We start from the raw sequence: 23,056 nt of genomic DNA, 5'->3' as shown, positions 1-23,056 counted from the left end.
ATGAAAGCAAGCCCTGCTGACAGGTTGGGGCTAGAGCTGAGTAGGGTAATCCTGAGTGTGACTCATAGGAGTGACCCCTTAGGCCCAAGGGCATCCTCTGCTCCTGTAAGCACTGTCACTGCCCAGTGGGCTCTGGTTAAGAGCAGAGAGGTTCTGCTGAGCTGATGCTAAAGAGATCTGAGGCTCAGCAGCAAGCATCCTCCGGCCGCTTGGTCACCCAGGCCATGGCTCTTTGCTTTCCCCAATTTTATGAATGCAACTCTGGGCATTCTAGAGATTTGGGCTGCCTAGGTGGTATCTACTCCTTCCTGTTCTCCACCATGGTGTATTTTCATCAGCTATTTCAGTGCAAGCATGTTGAGAGAGGAAGGGTCTGTGGTGAGAAGCAGCAATATTAAGCCACGCATAACCTGTCAACCTTTTGCCAGAAGAGCACACCCAGGTTTGGGCAAGTCAGGAGAACCCACAAACCCATGAGGAAGGAGAAGCACCTTGAGCAAATCAGAGGGTACAAGTGTGCAAATGAGGCTCCCCCTCCCAACCCGAGCAGGAAATTTTCATTTTTTCCAATTTAAGAAACCAATGTGAACCGTTAACCCTCCTCTACAAGGAAAGTAGAAACAATAGAAGCTACTGATGAAGCAAAAATGGTTTACTCAGCAGGAGAGCAGAGGATTTGGAAAATATTATTAAAAAAACGGAACATCTACAACGGTGGGAACAACGGGGACCATGTTGAGAGAGGAAATTGAAAATGTCTGGGTTATTTGGGGCCTTGATTTACCTGTTAAAAATGAAAGAGTATTTCACATTCTGAACAACGTGCCAGCAGTGACAAGTTCACTACTTAATCAGAAAAATCCAGCAAATTAATAGGTAATTCTGATGGAATAACGAAACCTCTCTTGGGTGGAACGGTAATTATCACCCTGCTGTAGGGAGAGGTGACAATGTGGATTTGTCCAGGAAGAAGGAGAGTGCTATTTTCAGGGTCAGTGAATTTCTCTTTTCTTCTTCTTTTTTTTTTTTTTTCTTTCAGAAGTGAGCAACATAGGAGAGAAAAAATGGGGGGTTTTTCCCCCTTGAGCAGTGAGCTGATAAGCTTTGTGAGATGGAGATTCTACTCCTTATAGGAAAGGATTAATGTGTGACCAGCTCTTTTGTTGGTAAAGGGAGGTTACCCTCTGCTATTGCTGCGAGGGGGTGATCAGGATCCATGTTATTTATGAAAGTGTCTTTAGTGACCCCTCCAGAGCCCTCTGTCCAGTCCTACTTCCTCCTTAGCCAAGTCCGGAGACCCGCATCTGAAACTGTTTCGTTTTTCAGTTTCCCTACCACACGCAATGAGGAGATGTGTGACATGACAGCTGCAGGTCCGGAGACCCAGATCCCTGGGCTGTATGTACCCCAGCCTCACTGCGCAGACTCTAGGCTCCAGTCTTACCAATTCTGAGCTCCTCTGTGTTCTCGATGTACGTTCCCATGGCTTGGGGTATCTTCCTCCTTCTCTTGGCTGACTCCTACTTATGTCTCATGCCCTCACTTGGGGGCATTTTCTCCAGGAAACCTCCTCTGAATCCCCCCATCACAGATGAACTGCAAAGTGCTCCCAAAACATCCAGGCTTTTCTCTGTCACAGCCCCGATCGTTCTGATGATTCCTCTCTATTTACTTGTTTCCTACACAAGACCTCGAGCCTGGTAGAGACAGTAGTTAGGTGCTTTACCTTGTGAGCTAGGATCCAACAGAGGGATTGGCACCTAACAGGAACTTGCTGGAGATGGGAGTTGACCTGCCCTCCATGGCAGATGGGGGAGCGGGGGGTCCCTCAGGCTGAAATTTCCGTTAGTAATGGAGGTTCAGGGAATGTTCTTTCCAGGTGGGGAAGAATGGCCCTCCAAGGGGATCTTGAAAGTCAAGGAGAGAATGGACCTCGCAGGATGGGAATTAGAACACTCTTGGGAAATGCCCCACCTCCTGCTTCCTACAGAAACGCAGGGATGGTGCCACTGGTGAGATCTTAATGATTAGTCACCCTATCACAGGGGACCATTCACTTGGCTAAAGAATGTGGAAGAGACAAAAGCCATGTTGTATCCACACCAAGGTATGTTCTGTGATTCCCACAGAGCATCTCCTGAGACTAGTTTTGAGGAGCAAGCTGTGAGTCATTAATATTTTTCTTTCCTTTTAAACTCTCCAGATAAGACACCAAGTCATAAGACTGAGGCACCTTTGATCTCAGCAACCTTCATGTCCTCCTTCCTTCCCTCCCTCATTCCCTCTCTTCTCTCCCCCACCTTCCTTTTTTCCCCTCCTTCTAGGAGTTTTCTAAGGGTGACATATGAATCATTGTAATTGAGTGGGTCACGAATGTATTTGCATGGGACTGTCGGTTGCCTTGCAGACAGCCACAGTCTACACATGCTGAGAGGGCCAGTCGCGGGCCGGTAGGGATGCTTCACCCCCTAACAAACTGGCGTTCCACCATCTGGGAGTGATAAATCAGTCTCCCCAATCCATGGACATCCAAAGTAGAAGATTTCTCACTACATCCAAGAGTCTTAAGAACAGGAATTGTGACTTACTCGTCTTAGCCCCCACAACATATCACTCGCAGTCAGTCCTTGACAATGCTTGTTGCATAAATGGACACGGTTCAGTATTAGTCTAGGACGGGGTTTAAAATCGCATGCTAATTACAGATGGCAGAGAGGACTCTGGGAGGCCCTCTACCTCAGAGGCCAGGAGCAAAGCCAAGAGTACCACAGGGTGTGTGCACCACCGAACGGGCAGATGGTAAACACACATCTTCAAGTGAGAGAATCCAAGTTGCCATGAACACAAGGTCTCACTGGACATGGGTGGGTGTGTCCGTCTATGTTATCTGACCTCTGGACCAGGAGCCTCAGGATAAATGGCCACCCTTCCAGCTAGAGATATTTTCTCGCCTTTCAAAGTCTTCTGATCGTAGTAAAAATAAAAATGGACAGCAGAGTTTCCCTTTTCTTTCCTAAGCCCAAACGAAGTGCCTTCCATGTCGTTGGCACTTACTCAAGACACATTTGAATGAATGATTTGGATGTGCAGGCAAGCTGACAGGGACATCTGTCACAGCGCTCATGGCCAGCGCGGATTTGGCTGGTCCAGCTGGCTGGGTGGGGTTCCTCGTCTTCCCTCCGGGCTCCTCCCGGAGCTGGGGAGCTGGGGGAACGGGCTACCTTATAAGATACAGCAAAGCTTTCCTTCTGTGTAAGGAGATGTTAGGAGACATGTCCCAGGAGGCTTCATTCCCTGTTTCTTGTTACCCCTTTATCTCCATTTGCATAAACCTCCTTATCTGAACAGAAGCTCCACCTCCCCAACTACCAGTCCCTCCTGGAGGTGGAGTCCTGGGAGGCCTTTCTTTCCCAGTTTCCTCCCGTGGCAGCTTCGTCATCTTCGGTCCCAGAGTTGCTGCTGTGGGAAGCTTCTGCACTGGGGGCCCATTTTTCGGAGAGCGGGTTTTTGGCGGGGCTGCCAGCCTCGTAAAACAAGGTAATGGTCCTGAGGAAGCAACCGCTTCAGCTGTTGTTCGCCGCAGTGTCCCAAGAGCCCAGAAAGGACCCAGCGATTTCACCGCAGAGGAGCAAAAGGGAAAACAGTAGCCACCAGGGCAGCCTGTGCACGGCAGGGAAGGTGACCGCTGAGGTCACAAGGGCTCGGCCATGTTCTGGTGCCTTCACAGGACATCAGGGGACCCTCAGGTACTGTGGCCGGCCGACTTTTCAATCTCCTACCATTGAAAACCTAACACAGGAAGGGACTTGATTCCATTGCACAGTTTTGCCATTTTCTCGAAGGTCAATATTGCACATGGAATGCCTAATGGGGAATTGCTATCAAAACGGCAGCTAATTACAGGTTAGTGGATAACACAACACTCTTCTCTGGAGAGCGTGTGCACGTAGGCTGAAGGATAAAATAGGGCTGAATGGTATTTGATTTCTTTGTGTTTATCCAAGTCGCTGGCCCAGGCAGGAAGGTAATATATGAAAAGGGACATTTTTGAAATAGTTGTTTTTGAATTATGCCCATGAAATATACACTCTGCTGTGGGGACATGTGGGAAAGCTACATGCTGACCGCATGACTAATTTTTTAAAGCTTTGTATCGAGAGGAACCCCCCCCCCCAAGAACACAGCTGGGTTATTCCTTCGTGGACTGAATGTGTCAATTATGAATTGAACTAAAATGAAATTTTATTCCATCACGGCAAAGGGAACCGAGGAGTGGACGCTGCAGCTAGGGTATTACATAGTAGTTCATACACCAAGTACTATTATTTTATTAACTTTAAGAACATGTTTTACATAAAAACAGGCAACATCGAAAAAGCTCAGTTGATAAATAAACATAATATATCACAGATGATTTCATTCCACATTAACCTACATTTATTAGCTTAAACTGAGAGATTAGGGGAAAAATTGGATCTCATTCCAGCTTTAATCGTGGATACAAATCGTTTGAAAGTTATTTCATTAAGATTCTGAAAATCAAAGATTAACCTATGCCATCTGACCCATGCAGCCATTGATAAATTCAGTATTTTCAAAGGAAACATTGAATTTTTTTTCTTGCACCAAATTGAAACCTTTCAGAAACTTGTTTAAACACATCAAGTACCTAACCCACCTTTTTAGTATGCATGAGCAAAATACTATTTAATTTCACACTCAACTAATCCTTTAATAATTTTCTTTCAGCCAGAATGAAAAAGGCTATTATTAATTTCCTAATAAAATTAAAAAAAAAGTAGTTATCGAGGATATGACTCTAACCTTGGACCAGTTTCAATTTCTTTTTATTTTTTCTGAGCATACATCGAAGATTAATGTCAATGGCAAGTGAGAAATTGTCCCTAGAGAACTATTCAAGGTCTTTTTCTTACCACATTCGATTGGACTGGAATGAATTGACATTATAGCATCTTTATCATCACTTTTAAAATCCTACTTTCTCTTAATACCAACAGTGAAGGCTTTTAGAACTATTATTTACTTTAAATTAATAAAGTATATCACAGACAAAAATATACAATTTTACATTAAAGCAACATTAAGGGTCTCATTTCGGTTGACCAAAAAAGAATGTTGAGGAAATTTACAGGTAGGGTTTAATTACCGAGATCGCTCTTCCTTTGGGGAAAAAGAATGAAACTAGGTTTCTCCCTTGTCTCCAAGGGCAAGATACTGCAAACCTTATGATCAAAACACCTGCCATTTAGAAGCTTGATCATCAACAACAACAACAAAACCAAAACTCACCCTAGCCAGAGGCATTCTAAGCTTCTACACTGAATTTCCTGTTTCCCACCAGTTTAGGACCCTTAATGTTACTGGATGGATGATTGCATATTTGAGATGATTGAAAAATAAAAGACTGGCTTAAAAGCACCTCCTCCTCAAGTATGTAATTACATACAAATTAAAAATTCCTTCCGACAGTCCTAGGAACCCCATTTGTTACTGTTTATGTATAAGCACCATTGAGCCAATTTTAAAGCACATTTGCAGTAATCAAATGTTTAGTGTCTTCAAGTTTTGTTGATTTATTTGCCTTTAAATAACGACAAAAAAAGTGTAAAGTGTGTTCATTTATGCTCTTTTCACATCTGAATTGACAAAATGTTAGTTTTGGAAGTGCTTTTAATCACTATTTTTTCCCAACAGACAAGAGTGGCTTCCTGAAACCTGATGATTTAATAAAGAAATCCGTATCTCCAAAAGAAGTGTTTGTCTGACCCTCTATCACTACATGCAAAGTAAGGGTCGGTCTGAAAGGATTTTCCCCAAACTCCTAATGGAAATGGTAGAAAGCACGCAGGAAAGGCTAACCTTTGAACTGACCAACTTCAAGTTTCTTGAAGATCTTTGGACCAAAAAAAAAAAAAATCATGTAGCAGTTTAAAAAAATTAACGATTTACAAATTGCAGAAAAGATATGTTATCTACAGTATATGCCAGGTGACTCGTGTTTTTTTTAAACCCACATCCAAATGAATCATTACATTGAAACTACCATCTTGGATCTTGGTACTTTCCACAATTCCGCAATTACATGAAGAAGGGGACATACCAAATTTGTTGTAGTTGCTGCCCTTTTCTAGGGAGAATTGGGCGGAAAAGAGAAGGAAGTGAACCTTCACACTCTTTGATACAGGCCCTATATAGCAAACTTCAGCCCGGGGCACCTTTTTATGGTCAAATTAAAAACCTTTGAAAACAGAAGTTTATCATGGAAATGCTGACAGATCCTTACCCTGAGAAGGGCTAGCAGGCAACACAATAATATTAGGGAAGCTGTCCCTCAAGCACAATTGCACTGCAGCGCGGGGTACAGAGTTGTCTAATGGGCACCGTTGGCCAGCAAACAACTGTGATTTAATGTGCTCGAGCTTTGGTTATACGGTAGCTCCGTGACCCTCTAAGCTAAACCAATTTTTCTTTTCTTTTCTTTTCTTTTTTTTCCAACTGAAATATGCCTCAAAGGGTAAAGGATTGCAATTTTAGCCTTCATTCATGGATATATTGCTTTCTTTCAACAATATCTGACGGGCCTGTTAACCACCACCCAAGGGGGTGCTGAGCATTGCAGGAAGGGCTCACTGAATACAAAACACCAAGTGTTTTCAGCAGTTTATTTGTATTTTGTTTTCTCTGCTTATGTTAATATGCACCACGTGTAAGTTAGATGAGGGCTACGGTAAAAACATTTTCAGCGACTGCAATCTTACTTTTCCTTCTAAGGATGTGGAGCAAATCACATATTCATTGATTATGACAAAGAAAATGATTTCTGCTACAATGTCGAGAAAAAAAAGTGTTCATCAATAAGAACAGTTCTCATCTACAGAGATGATTTACACGATGCAAGTCATGAAGGAGTTCTTCTTTAGTTAGTCTACTACCCAACTGAAAGGATGAATCTAAAAATTCCCTTGAAAATACCATCTGGTTGGTCATGTATCAATAAAGGAAAGACAGTCCCCATCACCAGGCCACCACCATAAGAGCTATATTAAATACTTAGAAAAAAAAAATATGGCAACACTGTGGCAATGATGAGATCGATAATTACAGAGATACACTGCCATAATGGTACATATTTATTCTATGATAAAGTGAAATAAAAAATAAGATCGATTTGGTTATAGAAATTCCTTAAAGAACACCACCACTTAATTATTTCAAACTTGAACTATCCCAAGAATGTTGTGAAAAAAATTGGAAAGCACTGGCTAAAAGCAAAGCAGTCCGGATACATCAATGTAATCACATGCCTTGTGCTTGTCTGTTAACCCTCTGAGTACATCTCTGACATTCAGAATCTCAACAGCTTAATGCTGAAGATTGCATTCCATCTGATTACTCAATATTTCTACTTGACAGGTCACATTCCACTGTTTATTCAGCATAGATCACTCAAACTCTACAGCGATGCGCTGGGATCCCCATGCTAAATGCCCCTCTGCAGTGTGCTGGGAAACACTCCCCAGCTTTACAGGGTCCACGGTCCCCCTAGACTTGGATGGAAAAAGGCCTGAGCCATGCACTGGAAGTTCGGGACATAGATGCTGTAGCAATATATGTAATGCCCACAGGAAAGAGTAATTCGGAGAAAAGAAACGAAAGTGACATTCTACTGCAGGTAGGTCTCTGCCCATAGGATTCTTCATATTCACACATTTAAAGTTGAGGCCAAGCTATAGAGCTACTTCTTAGTCTTAGAATAGTGCTTTGCTTTATAGTTCTAGAGAAAGCAGTAATTTCTGACCGATTCAAGGTATTTCACTAATATGGAATCTACCTACACACCAACACCCTTCCTGGTGTTCTGCCCTCCCCCACCCCCCCCAAAAAAAACCAACTGATTTGTGCCACTTTGTGATGTTGTGTGCTATCATTTCAGAACTCTCTAAAAGGGTAGGGGGAGCTCTCAATAAATGATCTACTGTTTACATGTCAGGACAACGCAGACCAAAGAGATAAACCAAAATGCAGAAGGGGAAAAAAACTGGGGAAACTCTGCTGCAAAAGCCACGAGATGTTGGGATTTTTAAAATGTATATTAATAGAGACCATAGTTGATGAGTTGAAGAGTGAAAAGCAGCGACTGAAGACCAACCTATATCTGAAAATAAAGAACTGACTATACAAATTTCAAGACTTTCAGATACTGAAGTATATTCAAAACAGAGACAGCAAGTGCTGTTTGGCCGTCCGGTTGCAAATTTCACGAGACATCACTCACTGGTTGTTTCCTGGATCAGAGAGCTGAGCAAACCTTAGCAGGACATTTGAGTCGGACCCCAGCCTCCAAGATGCCATGACCAGCCTCTTCTCTAAGCACTGCAGTGACAGGGCCACAGCCCGTGCCCCGCCCCCCGTTCTGAAATGGGACATATTCTAGAAGAAACTCACAGGGGATACAGGGCTAGGCAGAAAGGTTTGGTTACAGGAGTGAAAACACAGGTCTCAGACAGGACTTGGCCCAAAGGGAGAAAAACAACATGTCTCTCTGGACAGCTTAAGACAGTGGTATCAAAAGGTCATCTTAGGGAACGGAAGTTTTATTCTCAGGGATATCTTCTAGGTCTTCCATCCTGTTCTTCCTGGGAGACTGTACAGAGGTAACCTAAAGGTGCACATGGAATTCTCTTACCAATGGTTTATTTTCTCAAAACCCATCTTTAGAACATTCTGGAGTGTGCCTTCCCTTGCGCTTTCTCCTCAGCCACCTTGCAAAGCACTTGCCTCTAGGCCCCTAGGCCCCAGCACTCCTCGGTACGGATTTCGTACTCTATATGGATTTCACACTGAAGACTGCAGCGCATGAAAAGCGGGTGAGAAAAAGAACAGGATCTTGTTTCCTCTTTCTGTTTGAAATCCCAGCCCTATAGAGCACCTGGCAATTTATTGCTCTTTTCCACCAGTTGTGTCTTGTTTTTTTTTTTTTTCCCTATAGATGTCTCGTACTGAGCAGGCAGACCCTCACTCACCACGCACAAGACAAGGTATGGTGACTTCTGAGGGCCTGCGCTGTCACTAGCAGCAGCTGAAGTGGAAGCAGCATTTCTGGGGCGTCATCAGCCCATCTTCATGGGGAGGCGATGTGGGGGAGGGGGCGCCAGGTCTTTCCTGGGTCAGGCTGTTTGCCACAGACCCAATCGCCTCCACTTGGGATGCAGGACTCGAGGCCGCAGACAGTCATACCTCTAGTGAAAAAAGTCCCTTTCAAAATGGGATTGTGAAGAAGAAAGAGAGGTCTTATATCTAAGTTATAAGCCTGCTATTTTCTAAACCCACAAAAAAATGACAAGCAAGATATCGTTCTAGATGTCCTTCTTGTCTGGACATCTCAGCATCTAATAACATCCCTTGATCTGCAGCAAAATCAAGAAACATGTGTGTATACATCCAAAGGCCTGAAAAATTCCCCAGGGGTTCTCCATAAAATCCTATGCACTCAGAGGGTTAACGTGCTATCTTACAATACTGCAGATCCTAGTTTGACTGATGAACACATTCATTGCTTCTATGTTTAAAAAAGTTGCAAATTAGCCTTAACCCTTTGAGGACCCTATTAGCAGCAAGTTGCCATCTTCGCAAACAACATGTGGTCATCTCATTCAGCAAAGAGAAATCGCTACCAAGATACCAGAAAACACACTTTGTGTTCCGCCATTCAAGCATTGAGTGCTAGATAGATCAGATGAAACTGTTTTACATAAATTTGGAAAAAAAATCTCAGAGTCTCAAAGGGTTAAGCTAGGACTTCGAGTAAAAGGGTCTTATTAAAAGGGCGAGTTTGGGGAGCGAACAGTCTCGGATGAGCTTGGGGAGTAGTCTTCCGATTCCGAGTTGAGTTCAGGTGGCGCTGGCTGGGCCTTGTACCGGCTCCTCACATCCTGGTTGCGTCTTCGTCGGAAAACCTGCCTCTCCTTATCAAGAGCGGTGGTCTAGCAGGGGCATAAAATGAGAAAGAGGACAATTAGGCTGAAGGAAATGGTGAAAGACTCACTCTCGGGAACCTTCTGAGGTCCGAAAAATAGGCTGGCCAACTTAACTGTCCATGATGGCTCACTTGTGTTGACACCACAGTTGGGGGAGCTCTCTGCTCCCTTCCAGAGCAGCTCTTAAGAGCACCTGGTCATGACCTCAGGAGGCACAGGCAGGATGGATGATGTTGTGGGTTCAACCTCTCCCCAGCCCTCCCCGGCCTTCCCCAAGCTCCACATCTATTCCCCTTGGTCGCTCCCAGGCGAGCTAGAGAGCCCCTGGGGAATGGGAGCCCCGGGCCCGTGTGTGTGACACGTGAGGACGCCAGGCGTGCCTCATTCATCAACATTCAGCTCCAGGCGGCTGTATAATAAAGATGAAAGGTGATGAAGTTGTCAGGCATGGAAACAGAGCCACAAGCTCATCCCGTTATGTTAGCACCTCCTCATCTGAAATTATCTTATTATCTGTTGATGAGGGAGTGTGGCTGAATCTCTGGGAAGGACTGGTTTAACTTTAATGAAACCAATGCCCTGAAATTGGAAACTGCTTTGAATGCAATTAAACCAAATGGAAACCCTCCCCTGGATTTAACTTTACAAAGTTCATTTTCATTGTCGTATGTGGTAATTTATGAAACAGAGATTCAATTTTGTAGGTATTCCAACTCCGGGATCTCTCTGCCTCATTTTCCTGATGAAACCTCAGATGATCTCCAGGATGTGCTACCCAGGCATGGCTCTGGAAGTTATTATGACATCAGATTTGGGAATGGCATGACTTCATTACAGATTTAATGGGTGTGGGGAGGAACGGGGTCATTACGGAGAAACCTTACACAGAGAGAAGAGTAGGTACAAAGCGTAAAGAAAAATATAGAACACATATAAAAGTTGAAGGCATCCTTGTTTGAAAGTCTCTCTTTAAAAGGATGTAGCCTGGAGGTTATTCTGCTTTTAAGAGATTACTTTTCCTCTGTAGGGATATATACCACCATTTTTCCTCTTGAAAATTTACTGTTAGCTTCTTCAAAGAACAGAGATAAATTTATAGCCAGCCTGGTTCTGAGAACAAAGTGAAAACTAAGCCCCTCATACAATTGCAGTATAGCATTAGAGCAATCTTAGATCTAAAATAGGGCAATCAAAGTTCCAAAATGAAGTAATAAAGAGAAAAAGAGTGCCAGTGTGTAGAACCAGTACAGTAAATGGCTTTGTTAGGGTGAACTGCTCTGCTTTAAAAACTATCCCCATACTGAAGAACAGCGTTACAAATCAATGAGGAAGATAAACTTTAATAATTCACTTCTCGTTTCACTAGATTGTTAATACAATGATTCAATAACTGGTTTGTTGAAATGTCTACGTTTGATTCGTCTACTTGCAGAATTTTTTAAGGACACACACACACACATATATATATGTAGTTCTTGGTCTTCTACTCTCCGATTTTATGATATTTTCAGCATCATAAACCCAAATTCCTAACTTTATTTAAAACATTGTAAAGTTACGACACATGGTATTTTGCTTTCAAAGCAAACTGAAAATGTTCTGTTTGTGGAGTTGAATGTTTGTAAAAAAACAGACGTCTATTTAGTCTGACTTACATAAAAACCATTCTGTAGTTAATCCAAGAGTAATATAAACTCTCCTCTTGGTCATAAAAAATACTTCTATTTCTACCTTCTTGAGAAAGAAAAAGTCATTGGCATAGGATGAAATACTGAGTAGTGGACCGAGGCTTTCTGGTGTGGGGAAGAAAAGCACACCAGGATTGTAATCAGGAATTGTGACCCTGCTCTGTCCATCGCTGGCTGTGGGAACTATTTACTCAGTTCTCAGTTAAATAAGGAACAGGAATAATCCCTTCTCGCTGTCCTAGAGTTGCTGTAGGTAAAAATGGATGTGTAAATGCTTTTTAAATAGCTGAGATGCTCAGAAATGGAAGGTGTTCATTGTTGTTGTTGTTGTTTTTTCCCCCTTCACAACTGGATGTAAGAGACAGTTTTAAAGTTAAGTAACTGCAGGTCAGAGGAAAACATGCAAAACAAAGCTCACAGCAGAACTTAGAGCACCCTCCCTCCCTCCTTCCTCTTGTTGGCACCTTCTCCACATTTACTGTGTCTCCCCAGAACCTACTCAATTCCTGCAAGCGCTGCTCTTGGCTGCAGCCCCTGAAACAGGCCATTTCTCCATAAAGACTGCAAGACACTTTATGCAGGGGCTGGTGGCACTCAGTGCTGAGCCCATGCTTGGATGGTTCCAGTCCCCTGATTTTCACTTTCATTTCTCCAGGTCCTTATAAGGGCAACCACATTCTCTCCCTTACTTGTCTCTCTGCCTGGACAACACTTGCCCTGACCCCTTTGACCGATCAGTTCTCACCACCCCTGCCCCTTTCTCTAGTTAGCAGCTTTCTAAATGTTCGCCGCCTCAGTGGATGAACCTTGGGGCTCCAATACTCCCCTGCTTTCAGTTGCGCTACTAACCAGTAACTTCAGAGTAGTTATCTTTGGAAATAGATCATGTCATGATCACATGTCACAGAATGAGGGTGTGAAGCTTGCTTCTGTTGGATTTATAGGCTCTTAGAATTGAAAGAGAATTTATAAAGCATTCTTTGTCCAATGCTCTGCCTTTGCAAGCAGGGAAACTGAGGCCCAGACACGTGGAGAGACTTGCCTGAATTGCATTGCTAAAGTAGGAAGAGAATTTAGTTCTCCTCCTGCAGAAGGCCTGAGAGATTTTTTCCCATTTACTCTGAAGTCTATTGAAACAGAATAAAATAGAGCCACCATATGCCAGTAGCTCATTCCTTTGTTCCCAACCAGAGTGAGCTGGGGAGAAGACACTGACCATCAAACGCCCAAAGACCAGGGCTTTCCTGTGCTGATGACCCGAGAACCCCTCTCCTTCAGGGACAGCAAGCCAGGGTCCACTGGGTGTACAACCCCATTCTGGGTCTGTTAACTCCAAGGGAGCCCTGGGTCTGATGACAGAGAGGCAGTTTCCTACACATCCATGTCCTCCTAATATTCGCAAAGGCTACACAACTAATGACTGGGGCTCCCAACCAACTTGCTCGCAAAGATGCTCCAGAGGGGGGTCCCTGTCTATAGGCCTCTCTTCCCTTGGTTCCTGCTCACTCCGCTTCCAGCTCCATGACTGTGGTTCATTTTAAGAATGTCTTCCTTCTCTTGTTCCATGAAACCTAGTATTGCTGTCCCTGTGCACCCTGCCTACACCACAACTGCCCCCAATTCACTGTCTTCTCTGCCACGCTGTAGACTCTTTGAAGGGCAAGATCAAGTCTTGGGCACCCTCTCGGTGTTATCCATAGTTCACAGCACACAATAGATACTCTGCAAACACGGCAGCTTTTGAAATATGGGGAAATACCACAGAGGTCACATTATTTCCCTCTTGGGCACCCATCCCCCAGTCCATCCTGCACACAGCTGACAGGTCAATTATCCCCAGGTCCAATTTATTTACAATTCCTCATAAAGCCCAATTCCTTGTCCTAACATTCACAATGTGCTTACAGGAAAAACTCCCAGTGTCTTGATCCTGTAATTACTCAAAATGACCTGCAGACTTATTCTCCATTAGCGGACACTTGATTTTCTTACACAGCATCCATTTACTCTGTTTACAGTTAACCATACCTCAGTTTCCTTTTGGACATGCCCCATTCCTATACTGTGTGGTTCCAGTGAAGATGACCATAGTCTCATCTTTGAGAGTGGGACAAAGATGGGATGGGTTTGTGACCCAGGAGCAAGCATGAGCTTACTGCATTCCCCAGTACCCACAACTGGTTCACGATGGGCATCCAACCCAGTTAATAGGACACAAGGAGATTGTCACTGGGACTTCACTTTTATAATGAATCCCCATTTTGGAAGGATGGTAGGCTTGGCTTTGCTTCCCACATCCGGGTACCATGTGAAGCTCCAGACTAAAACCAATATAGGGAGGCAGAGTGGAGAGATGGAAAGAAACCAGGCCATGACTGAGTGCTGAATCCATCCATCACTGAAGCCAGACCGAACCTTGGAACCTTCCAGATTAGATGAAATTATAAATTTCCTAACTGCCTAAGCCAGTTTGGTTTGGGTGTCCGTCGCCTGCAATCAAAAAAGTCCTAACTGATGTGTCTCTGAGTACACTTCAATCCTTCTCACCCTACATCTTGGTTCAAGGTGCTCACCTATCTGAAATTACTTCTCCTCCTTCCCATCCACTCAAATTTATCTATGTTCCAAGATTTGATCAAATTTCACCTCCCGCATCACATTTTCTCTTTCTAAATTTCTCAGGCAAAAATTGTCTTGACCAAACTTTTGGCACTTTTTGCACATTGCCTCCTAATTATCTTTCTGTGCATATGTCCCAAATACCATGCAAGCTCCTCGATGGTAGAATCTGAAACTTCTTTGCATTTTCCAGAGAATGCCTAGCAGACTGTGGCACACATACTAGAGACATATTAAATATTTCTTTTTTTTAAATATTTCTTAATTAATACAGGATTAAACTTTTTCAGATGTACTTTCTGAATAACAAAAACACAGAAGCCAAAGCAACTGTATAATACAAAAAAAAGTAAGAACTTAAAGAGATCACAAGCCAATATTTAAGGATATGATGTATGTGACCAAATGGTTACATCACATAAAGTTAATATTCTCTTATATATTTATCTATTCAACAACCATTTATTGTGAAATTCTCAGCACAGTAAGCTGTCATATATCATACTTTTAGAATTTTAATTGTGGCTATAAAATGAACTTGCCTCTAAAGTATGTACAGTTCCAATTTTACACTTGAATTCTGTAGTCTGCATTTGTAGTTCAGGATAGATGAATTCAGCAAGGAAACAGAACAGTGTGCTATTCCATAACTTTAAAAAGGTATTGCTATAAAAATATATATAATCCCACTGATAATTTACCCCCCTCCCCCGCACAAAAAAAAAAAAAAAGGCATTCCAAACACCATTTTTCCTCTGAAGTGCTGCATTACAAATTTAAATTCTGGGCCCTTTCAACCATTTCTGAAAGTCTGCTCTCCTCTTATTCAATTACCAAAATTCCCAGTATCAAGAAAATAGGGTCTCTTCTTCCTACTGCCTATCTCTGTAAGGGAAAGTCGTCCTCAGGTACAGCCTTGATGTTCCATTAAAACTTAAGACTTCCTAACAGATTTATTATTCTATTAGTTATTTTGTTCACGGTGAGTAGGTTTGTTAGAAATGACATGAATGGACTTGCAATAGAATCCCCAAGTGTTTTCCTCAGTAAGTTATCACTTTGTTAAGAATTCACAAGAGAATCTGAAGCCTGCATTATCACATTTTGGTGCTAATTACCACAGGTTAGAGGTGAGCAAGAAATCTCTTGAGATTCTGGAGTTGACCAGTAGTAACCGAATATGAAGCTCTAATTTAGTTACTTAAAATATGTACCCAATAACGACGGCTATCCTGTGTACTGAGTTACAGCTAAACAATAGTGCACTGGGGGATCCTGGTAAACAGTACAAATAGTTGACCAAATAAAATGATAAGGAGAAACTAATATAAACCTCTCCTACACAGAAGAAACTGTATATCCCTGCCTCAGACTGTAAGTCCTCGGGTCTCACAGTGTCCTGAGGAGCTTGCTAGATCCAGTGTGAAAACTGAGGAATGGGAAAATAATGCTGGTGACTTTGGCAACTCAGGTGGCTGCACACACAGTAGTTAGAAATCTTAGAGAAATTACTATCCATCAGGTTTTGGTGCCTGCCATGATAGCAGGAACGCATGAATGAAAGACAGCGCTTGCCTAATACTGAGGAAATACATTCCAACAATAAAGACATCTAATGAATTTGGTCAGTGGCCTCTTGTATTACAATGGAACGATACTATCCTCCACAGAGCGCTCAGATATTTTAAATCTTCATCTCTGACATTACATTCGGAAATCAGCATAAATATGGAGGACATAGCCATCTAGCATATCTATGCGATGTTGAAGGCAAAACAGAGCATGCGGGAGGAAAGTCAGGAATGAATCAAGAATATGAACCAGAACATTAGCTTTGTTTCTGCCAGTCTGCATCACCCACATGTCTGCAATGTTGTCTTGTCTGGTTGGCTTTAGCTTAATCCCCTTGGAAGCAGCAGTAGGGGTACGTCAGGAGAATTAGCTTTTTGTCCTAGCTCAGCTGATTATGTGTCCTCGGACATGTTTCTTAAGCACAGTGAGCCCCAGTTCCCCAGTCCATAGACCAAAGGGGAGGTACAGTGCATGATCCCTAGGGACACTTTCACCTACGAAATACTATGAATATGCTTAATATCACCATCAATCTACACTAATGGGTTACGTTTTTCTCTTAGCAAAAAATAGGCCTTGCGGTCTATGGATCAAAACTAATTCTGTTCTGCAATATACGTGCAGGACTTGCAAGGGATGCACCTCATTTAAGTTGTGAGGCAATGTTTTCTGTCGTGGCAGTAATTATTGCATTTAAGTAACTGCATTTTTCAGAGGCAAATGTTGCCTGATTTTCCGTTTTTGCTGTTCTTAATTTATTGCTAGCCATCACAAGTCGTCTTCATTTCATTAATAAAAGAACATTATTGTGCATTTTGCCTTTTAGTCCATCCATTATTCATACCACCAAGGAGACTGAACTGAGGATGCAGCTGTTGGGGCATTAATCTCAGGAACCCTTCCCCTTGCTCACCCTCACTCTGTAGGGACTGAGTTATGATTTGCTTGCCACTCTGGAAATGTTTTGCCTGCTAGTAAAATTAAACTGGCAAATCGATTGAGATATCCACCCTCCTCATTTTATTTGGCTTACTGTCATGCTTGTTACCATTCTGTTTTGTTTCACTTTAATACCCTTTTGGGGTCGCGCCAGGAACTGCACCGTGTCTGGATATATGACATGGTATTTCCCTGAAGTGAAGACTGTTAAAATGGCAAAAGGATGTCTTGTGGAATGAAACCTAGTAGCCTTCTAAGCTACTTTCTAGGTGTGACTCTCTTAAATGTTATTCCTTACTTCCCGGGGGCAGAGCGGCCCCCATGCTTCTCCACCATCTTAAACACAGGCTCCTCCTGGTGCTCTGTTCTTAATGAAATTCCAAATCGTCCTTATTCTCTACAATGGGTTTCCCATGGCCTCCCACCAGAGGGTCAAAATTATAGCCACTTGCTGATCTCAGGCTTCGAGAGGACAAAATTCATGTGTTTCCTCTGCCCTACAGACCCTGATTTTCTCATAATAGATGCTAAACTGAGCTGCCATCTTGGTTTTCCTTCATCATTCTAGTAAACTAAAGCATATAGTTAATCTGATGAAAATCGATAAAAATTCAGAATTTACTAAGCAGATAAGTCATGGGTAGTTCCTTTTTTACAAAGACAACTTTTTAGCTTTACTGAAAGACTTACTCTCAGGTTGCTATAAATGGAATGCTATCCTAGAGCATCTCATATGTAATTTGATTGTCCAAACTTGAATTTACTCCAGATCCTTCAAAAACATGTTTATCCTCAAAATTAAGGTTTCTCTATATTAATGGTCCCTTGATTATACAGTTCAATCATTTATTCGTTAATTTAACAAATATTTATTGAGGGCCTCCTATGTGCCAGGCATTCCAGTAAATGGTAGAGATACCGATTTTAACAAGCCCACCAGAGGGTGCGTTTAATTTAGAAACATTTTCCCCCTAGCACAGGAGTCAAAAAACTTTTCCTGGGAAGGCCAAATAGTTAATATTCTAGCCTTTGCAGGCCACACAATTCTTTGACCCAACTGCTCAATTCTCTGACAAAAACAGCCATAGGCAATTTATAAATGAATGAGTGTGGCTGCGTCCCAATAAAACTTTCTTCACGAAAACAGGCAGTGGGCGCAACTTGGCCCACTGACTGTAGATTGCCAATCTCTGCCCTAGAGGGTAACATTTAAAACTTACACTTCGCTAGGATTTTTGGCAATAGACTACCTTAAGTAAAATTTAAGGCCACAAATGCTCATGAATCCTGTAAGTTACTTAGCAGTTTCTCCCAATCAGAGCATCAAAAAAGTTCATATTCAAGTTTAATCACAAATGCTTCGATTTGCAGCGAGGAGACCCGTTTTCTCAGAAAAATCTGTCTGCTGTGTGGAGTGGATGGTTTTCTCGTGGAAGTGAGGGAGACCCTATGAGGGAAGCCGTCTTTTCTGAGCTCCTCCTTTGGGCTGTGGGGTCGGTGAAGGCACTTTGTCATAGACAGCTCTAATCCTCACCACAGATTTGGGAGGTCGGTAATATTCTTCTCATGCGTATAGATGGGGAAATGGAGAATCAGAGAAAACCATGTAACTTGCCTAAGGTCACACGGCGGGAAGCACCACGGGCTAGATCCCCAACCCGGGCTTCCTGACAGCAAAGTGGCCAACTCTCCTTGCGCCGTGCTGCCAGTCTTGGCCCAAGTTCATTTTCATCTCACTTTTCAAGACTTTTTGGTTTCTGAAAGTGTCATGTGGCTGACATGAATTTGAGAATCATCTGACTTCAGCAGATGGACATTTGTACTCTTTCTGAATAAATAACAGTGTGTCCATACTTATGATTAAGTTCTTCATGACTCTCCTTTCCTACATGTTTACACCTAATAAAACCTATAGCATATCAGTGACCATCACTGGGGAACATTTGGAGTCAAAGTATGGCAGGAGTAAATATGTAGATGAGTGGAGATTTTTTTTTTTTAATCAAAAAGAAAAGAAGAGAATCCTAAGCAAGGTCAAAAATAAATAGGAGAGGATACCACCAAACTTTCGATCGATACCGAATCATTGAGGATGTCAGGAGAAGTATAAAATCTCGCTTCAATTTACAGCCAATTAGTAAGCCTTGGAATGCCATGGCCACTTCTCATTTCAGTAACGAGAAAGTTATATTTTTAAAAAGACAGAGAGATATGGTTGGCATCCTCTCTTAAGAGGCCTCTGAAAAGAAAAAGAAAATCTCCAACAGTGAGCAACCTGTCTGACTTGGGGAAAACACAGACGTCTCGCTCTTTCCGTGCTCCTCTCAATACCATTTGTGGAAGGACAGTGCGAGGCGTCGCCCATCTTTTGAGCCTCTTGGCGGCTTCACTTTTTAACATCAAGGCTGCAAGCGCAAACCTCCTACTTGCCTGATCCTTTTCTCCGTAACCACAGTTTGGGTGGGTTTTGAAGTTTAAGTCTCTGTCTCCTCTATGTGTTAAACTCTCTGTTACAGAGGGAGTCTCGGGGCTAGCGTGGAGTAGGGGGTGGTTAATCCTCGCTGGAACAGAGGCATCTGCTCGTCCTTCTGGCAGTGCTCTGACACTCATCGGGGAGCGCTTTCTCAAGGGCCGAGCAAGGCCAAGGCGACGTGCAGTGAAACAGCCCGCAACGCATGCAACTTGCCGTGGGTGTTTGGCTGCTGGCTGAGGCTGGCCTAGGAGCCCTCCTGACACCACGCTGGGGTTCCCCCCTGGCTTTCGTGGGAACTCGTCTTTCAGACCCGCACGAAGCAAGATGCATTTAACTGACCCCATTCCTTCTAACAGCCGAGCATGACAGCATTTAATAGCCTTGCAAAGACTGCGTGGGGCTGCCACCGCTCTGCCTCATTACTCACTGTTTCAGGACGGTGCTTGAATCCAATATGCACATTTGAGTCACGTCATGCCTGGGAACTCAACCACTCTTTTGTCCTAGCTCACCTCCGCATTTTATCGTATTTAGCATTTTTAGCTTCTGTCTTGTTTTGATGTTTGTTTTATTTAATTGGGTTACCCCGTTCTGGCCGTTGCAAAAGATGCAGGGTTCTTCTCCATGTGCTGTTGGCCACAGCACCTGCCAGTGACAGCTTCACTTGAGAGAGGCACACAATATGTGTGACCACATCTCCTTTGGATCAGGACGCATCTTCAGGATGGGGTGGGGGGTGGGGAATGTAATGAGATGTAAATGTTTTCCAGTGGCTTGCAGTAAGGCCATGAGGGAGCCGAATGGCCCAGGCAGCTCACTCCTGGGGGAGGGTCCCCTCTGGACTCAAGGTGACAGGAGCAAGGTCTCCTGGAAAAAACGGGCCAAGCACAATGCTGCTCCCTTGGCTACAGCTTGGAAGCAGCTCTCTGTTAAGAGGCAAGAGAACGAAGGAGAAAGAGGAAGATGGATCCCCGCCATTTCTCCACCATCACCAAAAAGCCTGTTAAGAGGGACATGACAATTCTGGGCACCCCGAAGAGATGCTTTTTCTAGCCTATGCCCTGATGTGAGCTGCTTTACAAAAAGCAACCTCGACTCCCAAGTGTTCTGCTCAGAGTAGCGAAAACAGCCATGAGCACTTGTAAACACAACAATCGGGAGCAGGGATGTTTGCCTGTAATGATTGTTTATGTTGGAAGTTGGCTGCCACTGTGGTTAGACAAATGCTCCCACTTCCGTGGAGATAAAAGGCAAGCATTTGCAATCAGTGAGGAGAGTGTGTTCATTCTGAGGCTAAATGGCATTATAAAACTTCCTAATTAAGCATATATGCCAATGAGTTTTTAGCATCGTTTCTCCAATTTAACTTTACATACTGGGTGTGCTGTTTACTACTGCATTAACTATAAACATTGTTGTTACTGCCCCCAGCTGGAAAACAGAGCAGTTTATGTGTGGAAAAAAAAAAGGAGATTATCTCCCATCTGCTCCTGCCCATTATTCAGGGATGTGTCATTTTGTCTGCTGATGGGAACCATCACTAGGATTTTAGTCAAATGGCCTTTTTTTACTTGGCTATGTTTATTAATTATTGTGTTTACTTGGCATTTTGATCCCACCCTTACTCCCACAAATTTAGCAATGTCATTTTCTAGAGTTTTCTTTTTGAAATTAGATATCTGTATGTGCCATTTTTGTTATACAAACATGCACAACTGTTAGGTAGACATATTTGATGCATATTTTTAATTGTAGATCAACTTTACTCATACATATTTGGCTACTATGCCTGAGGTTAGGGGGCATACAATTAAAAAAAAAGGGCGGAGCATGGTGTGATTCAATTTATATAAAGTACAAAACCAGGCAAAGCTAATTAATGTGGACAGAGTCCTGGTCAGTGTTTACCCTTGGGCTACGTGACCCTCCTGGAAGGGCCCTGAGGTGGGGGGGGGGTGGATCTCTGGAGGTGCTAGAAATGCTCTGTGCCCGATCTGGGTCCCGCTTACAGGGGTGTGTTCCGTTTGTGAGAATTCACCAGAACGTGCATTCATGATATCTGTACCCTTCTGAATGCAGATTATCTTTCAATAAAAAGTAAAAGACGGATGGACCATATTCTACATTAAAACATCAAAAAGAAGAGTCTGCATAAAGGCAAATCATGATTAATCCCCCCAAAAGGTTAAAAATAAAACGAAGTTCTTGCTATACCTATAAAGTTATTTTACTTAAGTAAATAAAAAGGTTGTGTTGCAACTCCTGCATGCTTATCAGTCTAGAAGACAGAAACAGGCTTCTGTGTAAAACTGATGGTAAAACATTTCATTTAAGTTTAGGTGTTTTCTTGCTTTAAACAGACTTGGAAATTATCATGATTTTAGTATATTGGATAGTTTGTCAAAGTGTGCCCTTTACTGCTTCCTTAAGTCCTTTGTTTTGAGTGTAGAAATAAAAATTAGGAATAATTTATTGGGGTTAAAATTATGTATTATATGTGTGTGTATATATACACATATACACACATATATAAACACACATTCATACATATTTCTCTTTTTGTAAAATTTAGTAGTCTAATCCATGAAAAAAACATCAGGCAGCCACTACATTACTGCAGATAGGCTCCATCATTTGGGGGAAACAAATACTGAATTTTTCTTAGCAAACACAAAGATGTGGAGCTTTACCAGGAGATCATTTCAGAAACATTAAGATGGAGGAGAAAAGTTCCCTGGGACTTCTCAGAGTAAATTTTTCAAATCATCAAAAACCATCCTGCCTGTGGATAACTTAAAGAGACACAAACAATACCCCTTGAAGGAAATGCCAGGGCAGTTGACTAGAATAGAAAATGATTGGATAAAATTCTTAACCCAGTTAAAAAAAAAAAAATCGATACCTCCCATACACAGCCCCTTTTGCTTCTGCAGATAAGCCAGCTAAGTAATCTGACAGTTACAAAATATTGAAAAAGAGATTCATGCAATAGCTAGTACATAAAGGGATTTCCAACGGGAGAGAGGTAACAATAAAACGAAAACAAAACAAAACAGAAAGGTGGAGAATTTGAAAACACAAGCTTACCAACACACACAATGCATTCTATAGCTCATTGTACTTGGAGGAGCTTCTACTGCTAACGTGTAAATGCATTGTTTCATCCATCTAGTAAGGTCAAGGTTGGGCTTGATGACTTTTAAAATGACAGTATATACTTCTATAGAACGTACACTAAGGCACTATTGTTCTTCCATTTGTTACAGGACAGAAGAGCACCAGAAATCATTGTTTTAATTAGCAACATCAGGAAAAGGCTTTGGCATTAACGCTAAATATACTGTCCTTTTAACTGTAAGGAAAATTGATACTGAGCATGTGCAATGGAAAGAAAGCTGGCAAATGTCAGTGTGAATAATGGGTGAAAAAAAGGAATGAGGGGGTGTGGCATCTCAATCAAGATTAAAATGAAACTGATAAAGCAGCATATGGACTGGATAACAAATCAAAAGCATGTTTATCCACTGAAGGAACTGGTTAATGGAGACTGCCAGCACGTTGCCATGGAAACACTGACTGTTGAGCTGCACCATCTCATACCTTATCCAATACATTCCTGGTTGTTGGTAGTAGTCCAAAGACCCTGATCTCTTGATGGTAAACCCGTGGTCCAGCTGAGCAGAGAGAAATGGGGGCAACTCAGTGGATCGACATTGTGCTAGAGAATTATGACTCCAGACCAAGCTGTTCTTCATTGACTATATATT

The 23,056-nt window shown here is 42.6% G+C and overlaps 1 protein-coding gene across 4 annotated transcripts in view; it reads right to left on the bottom strand.

The window, feature by feature from the left end:
* Positions 1-4,286: 4,286 nt before the first annotated feature.
* DCLK1 (doublecortin like kinase 1) overlaps positions 4,287-23,056 on the bottom strand; it is a 340,291-nt gene continuing 321,521 nt past the window's right edge. For 3 of the 4 annotated variants that reach the window (XM_027589467.2, XM_027589468.2, XM_027589469.2), the window contains one exon: positions 4,287-10,004. In XM_027589467.2, coding sequence (XP_027445268.1) covers positions 9,840-10,004 — 165 coding nt within the window. In that variant the 3' untranslated portion in view covers positions 4,287-9,839. Of the gene's footprint in view, positions 10,005-22,889; positions 22,964-23,056 lie in introns of all 4 variants that reach the window. The other variant, XM_027589470.2, reaches the window with a different exon arrangement.

The sequence above is a fragment of the Zalophus californianus genome, chromosome 3, assembly GCF_009762305.2.
Source record: "Zalophus californianus isolate mZalCal1 chromosome 3, mZalCal1.pri.v2, whole genome shotgun sequence".
Taxonomy (NCBI): Eukaryota; Metazoa; Chordata; class Mammalia; order Carnivora; family Otariidae; genus Zalophus; species Zalophus californianus.
Note: the sequence above shows the minus strand (reverse complement) of the source record. Positions and strands in the feature narration are given on the sequence as shown.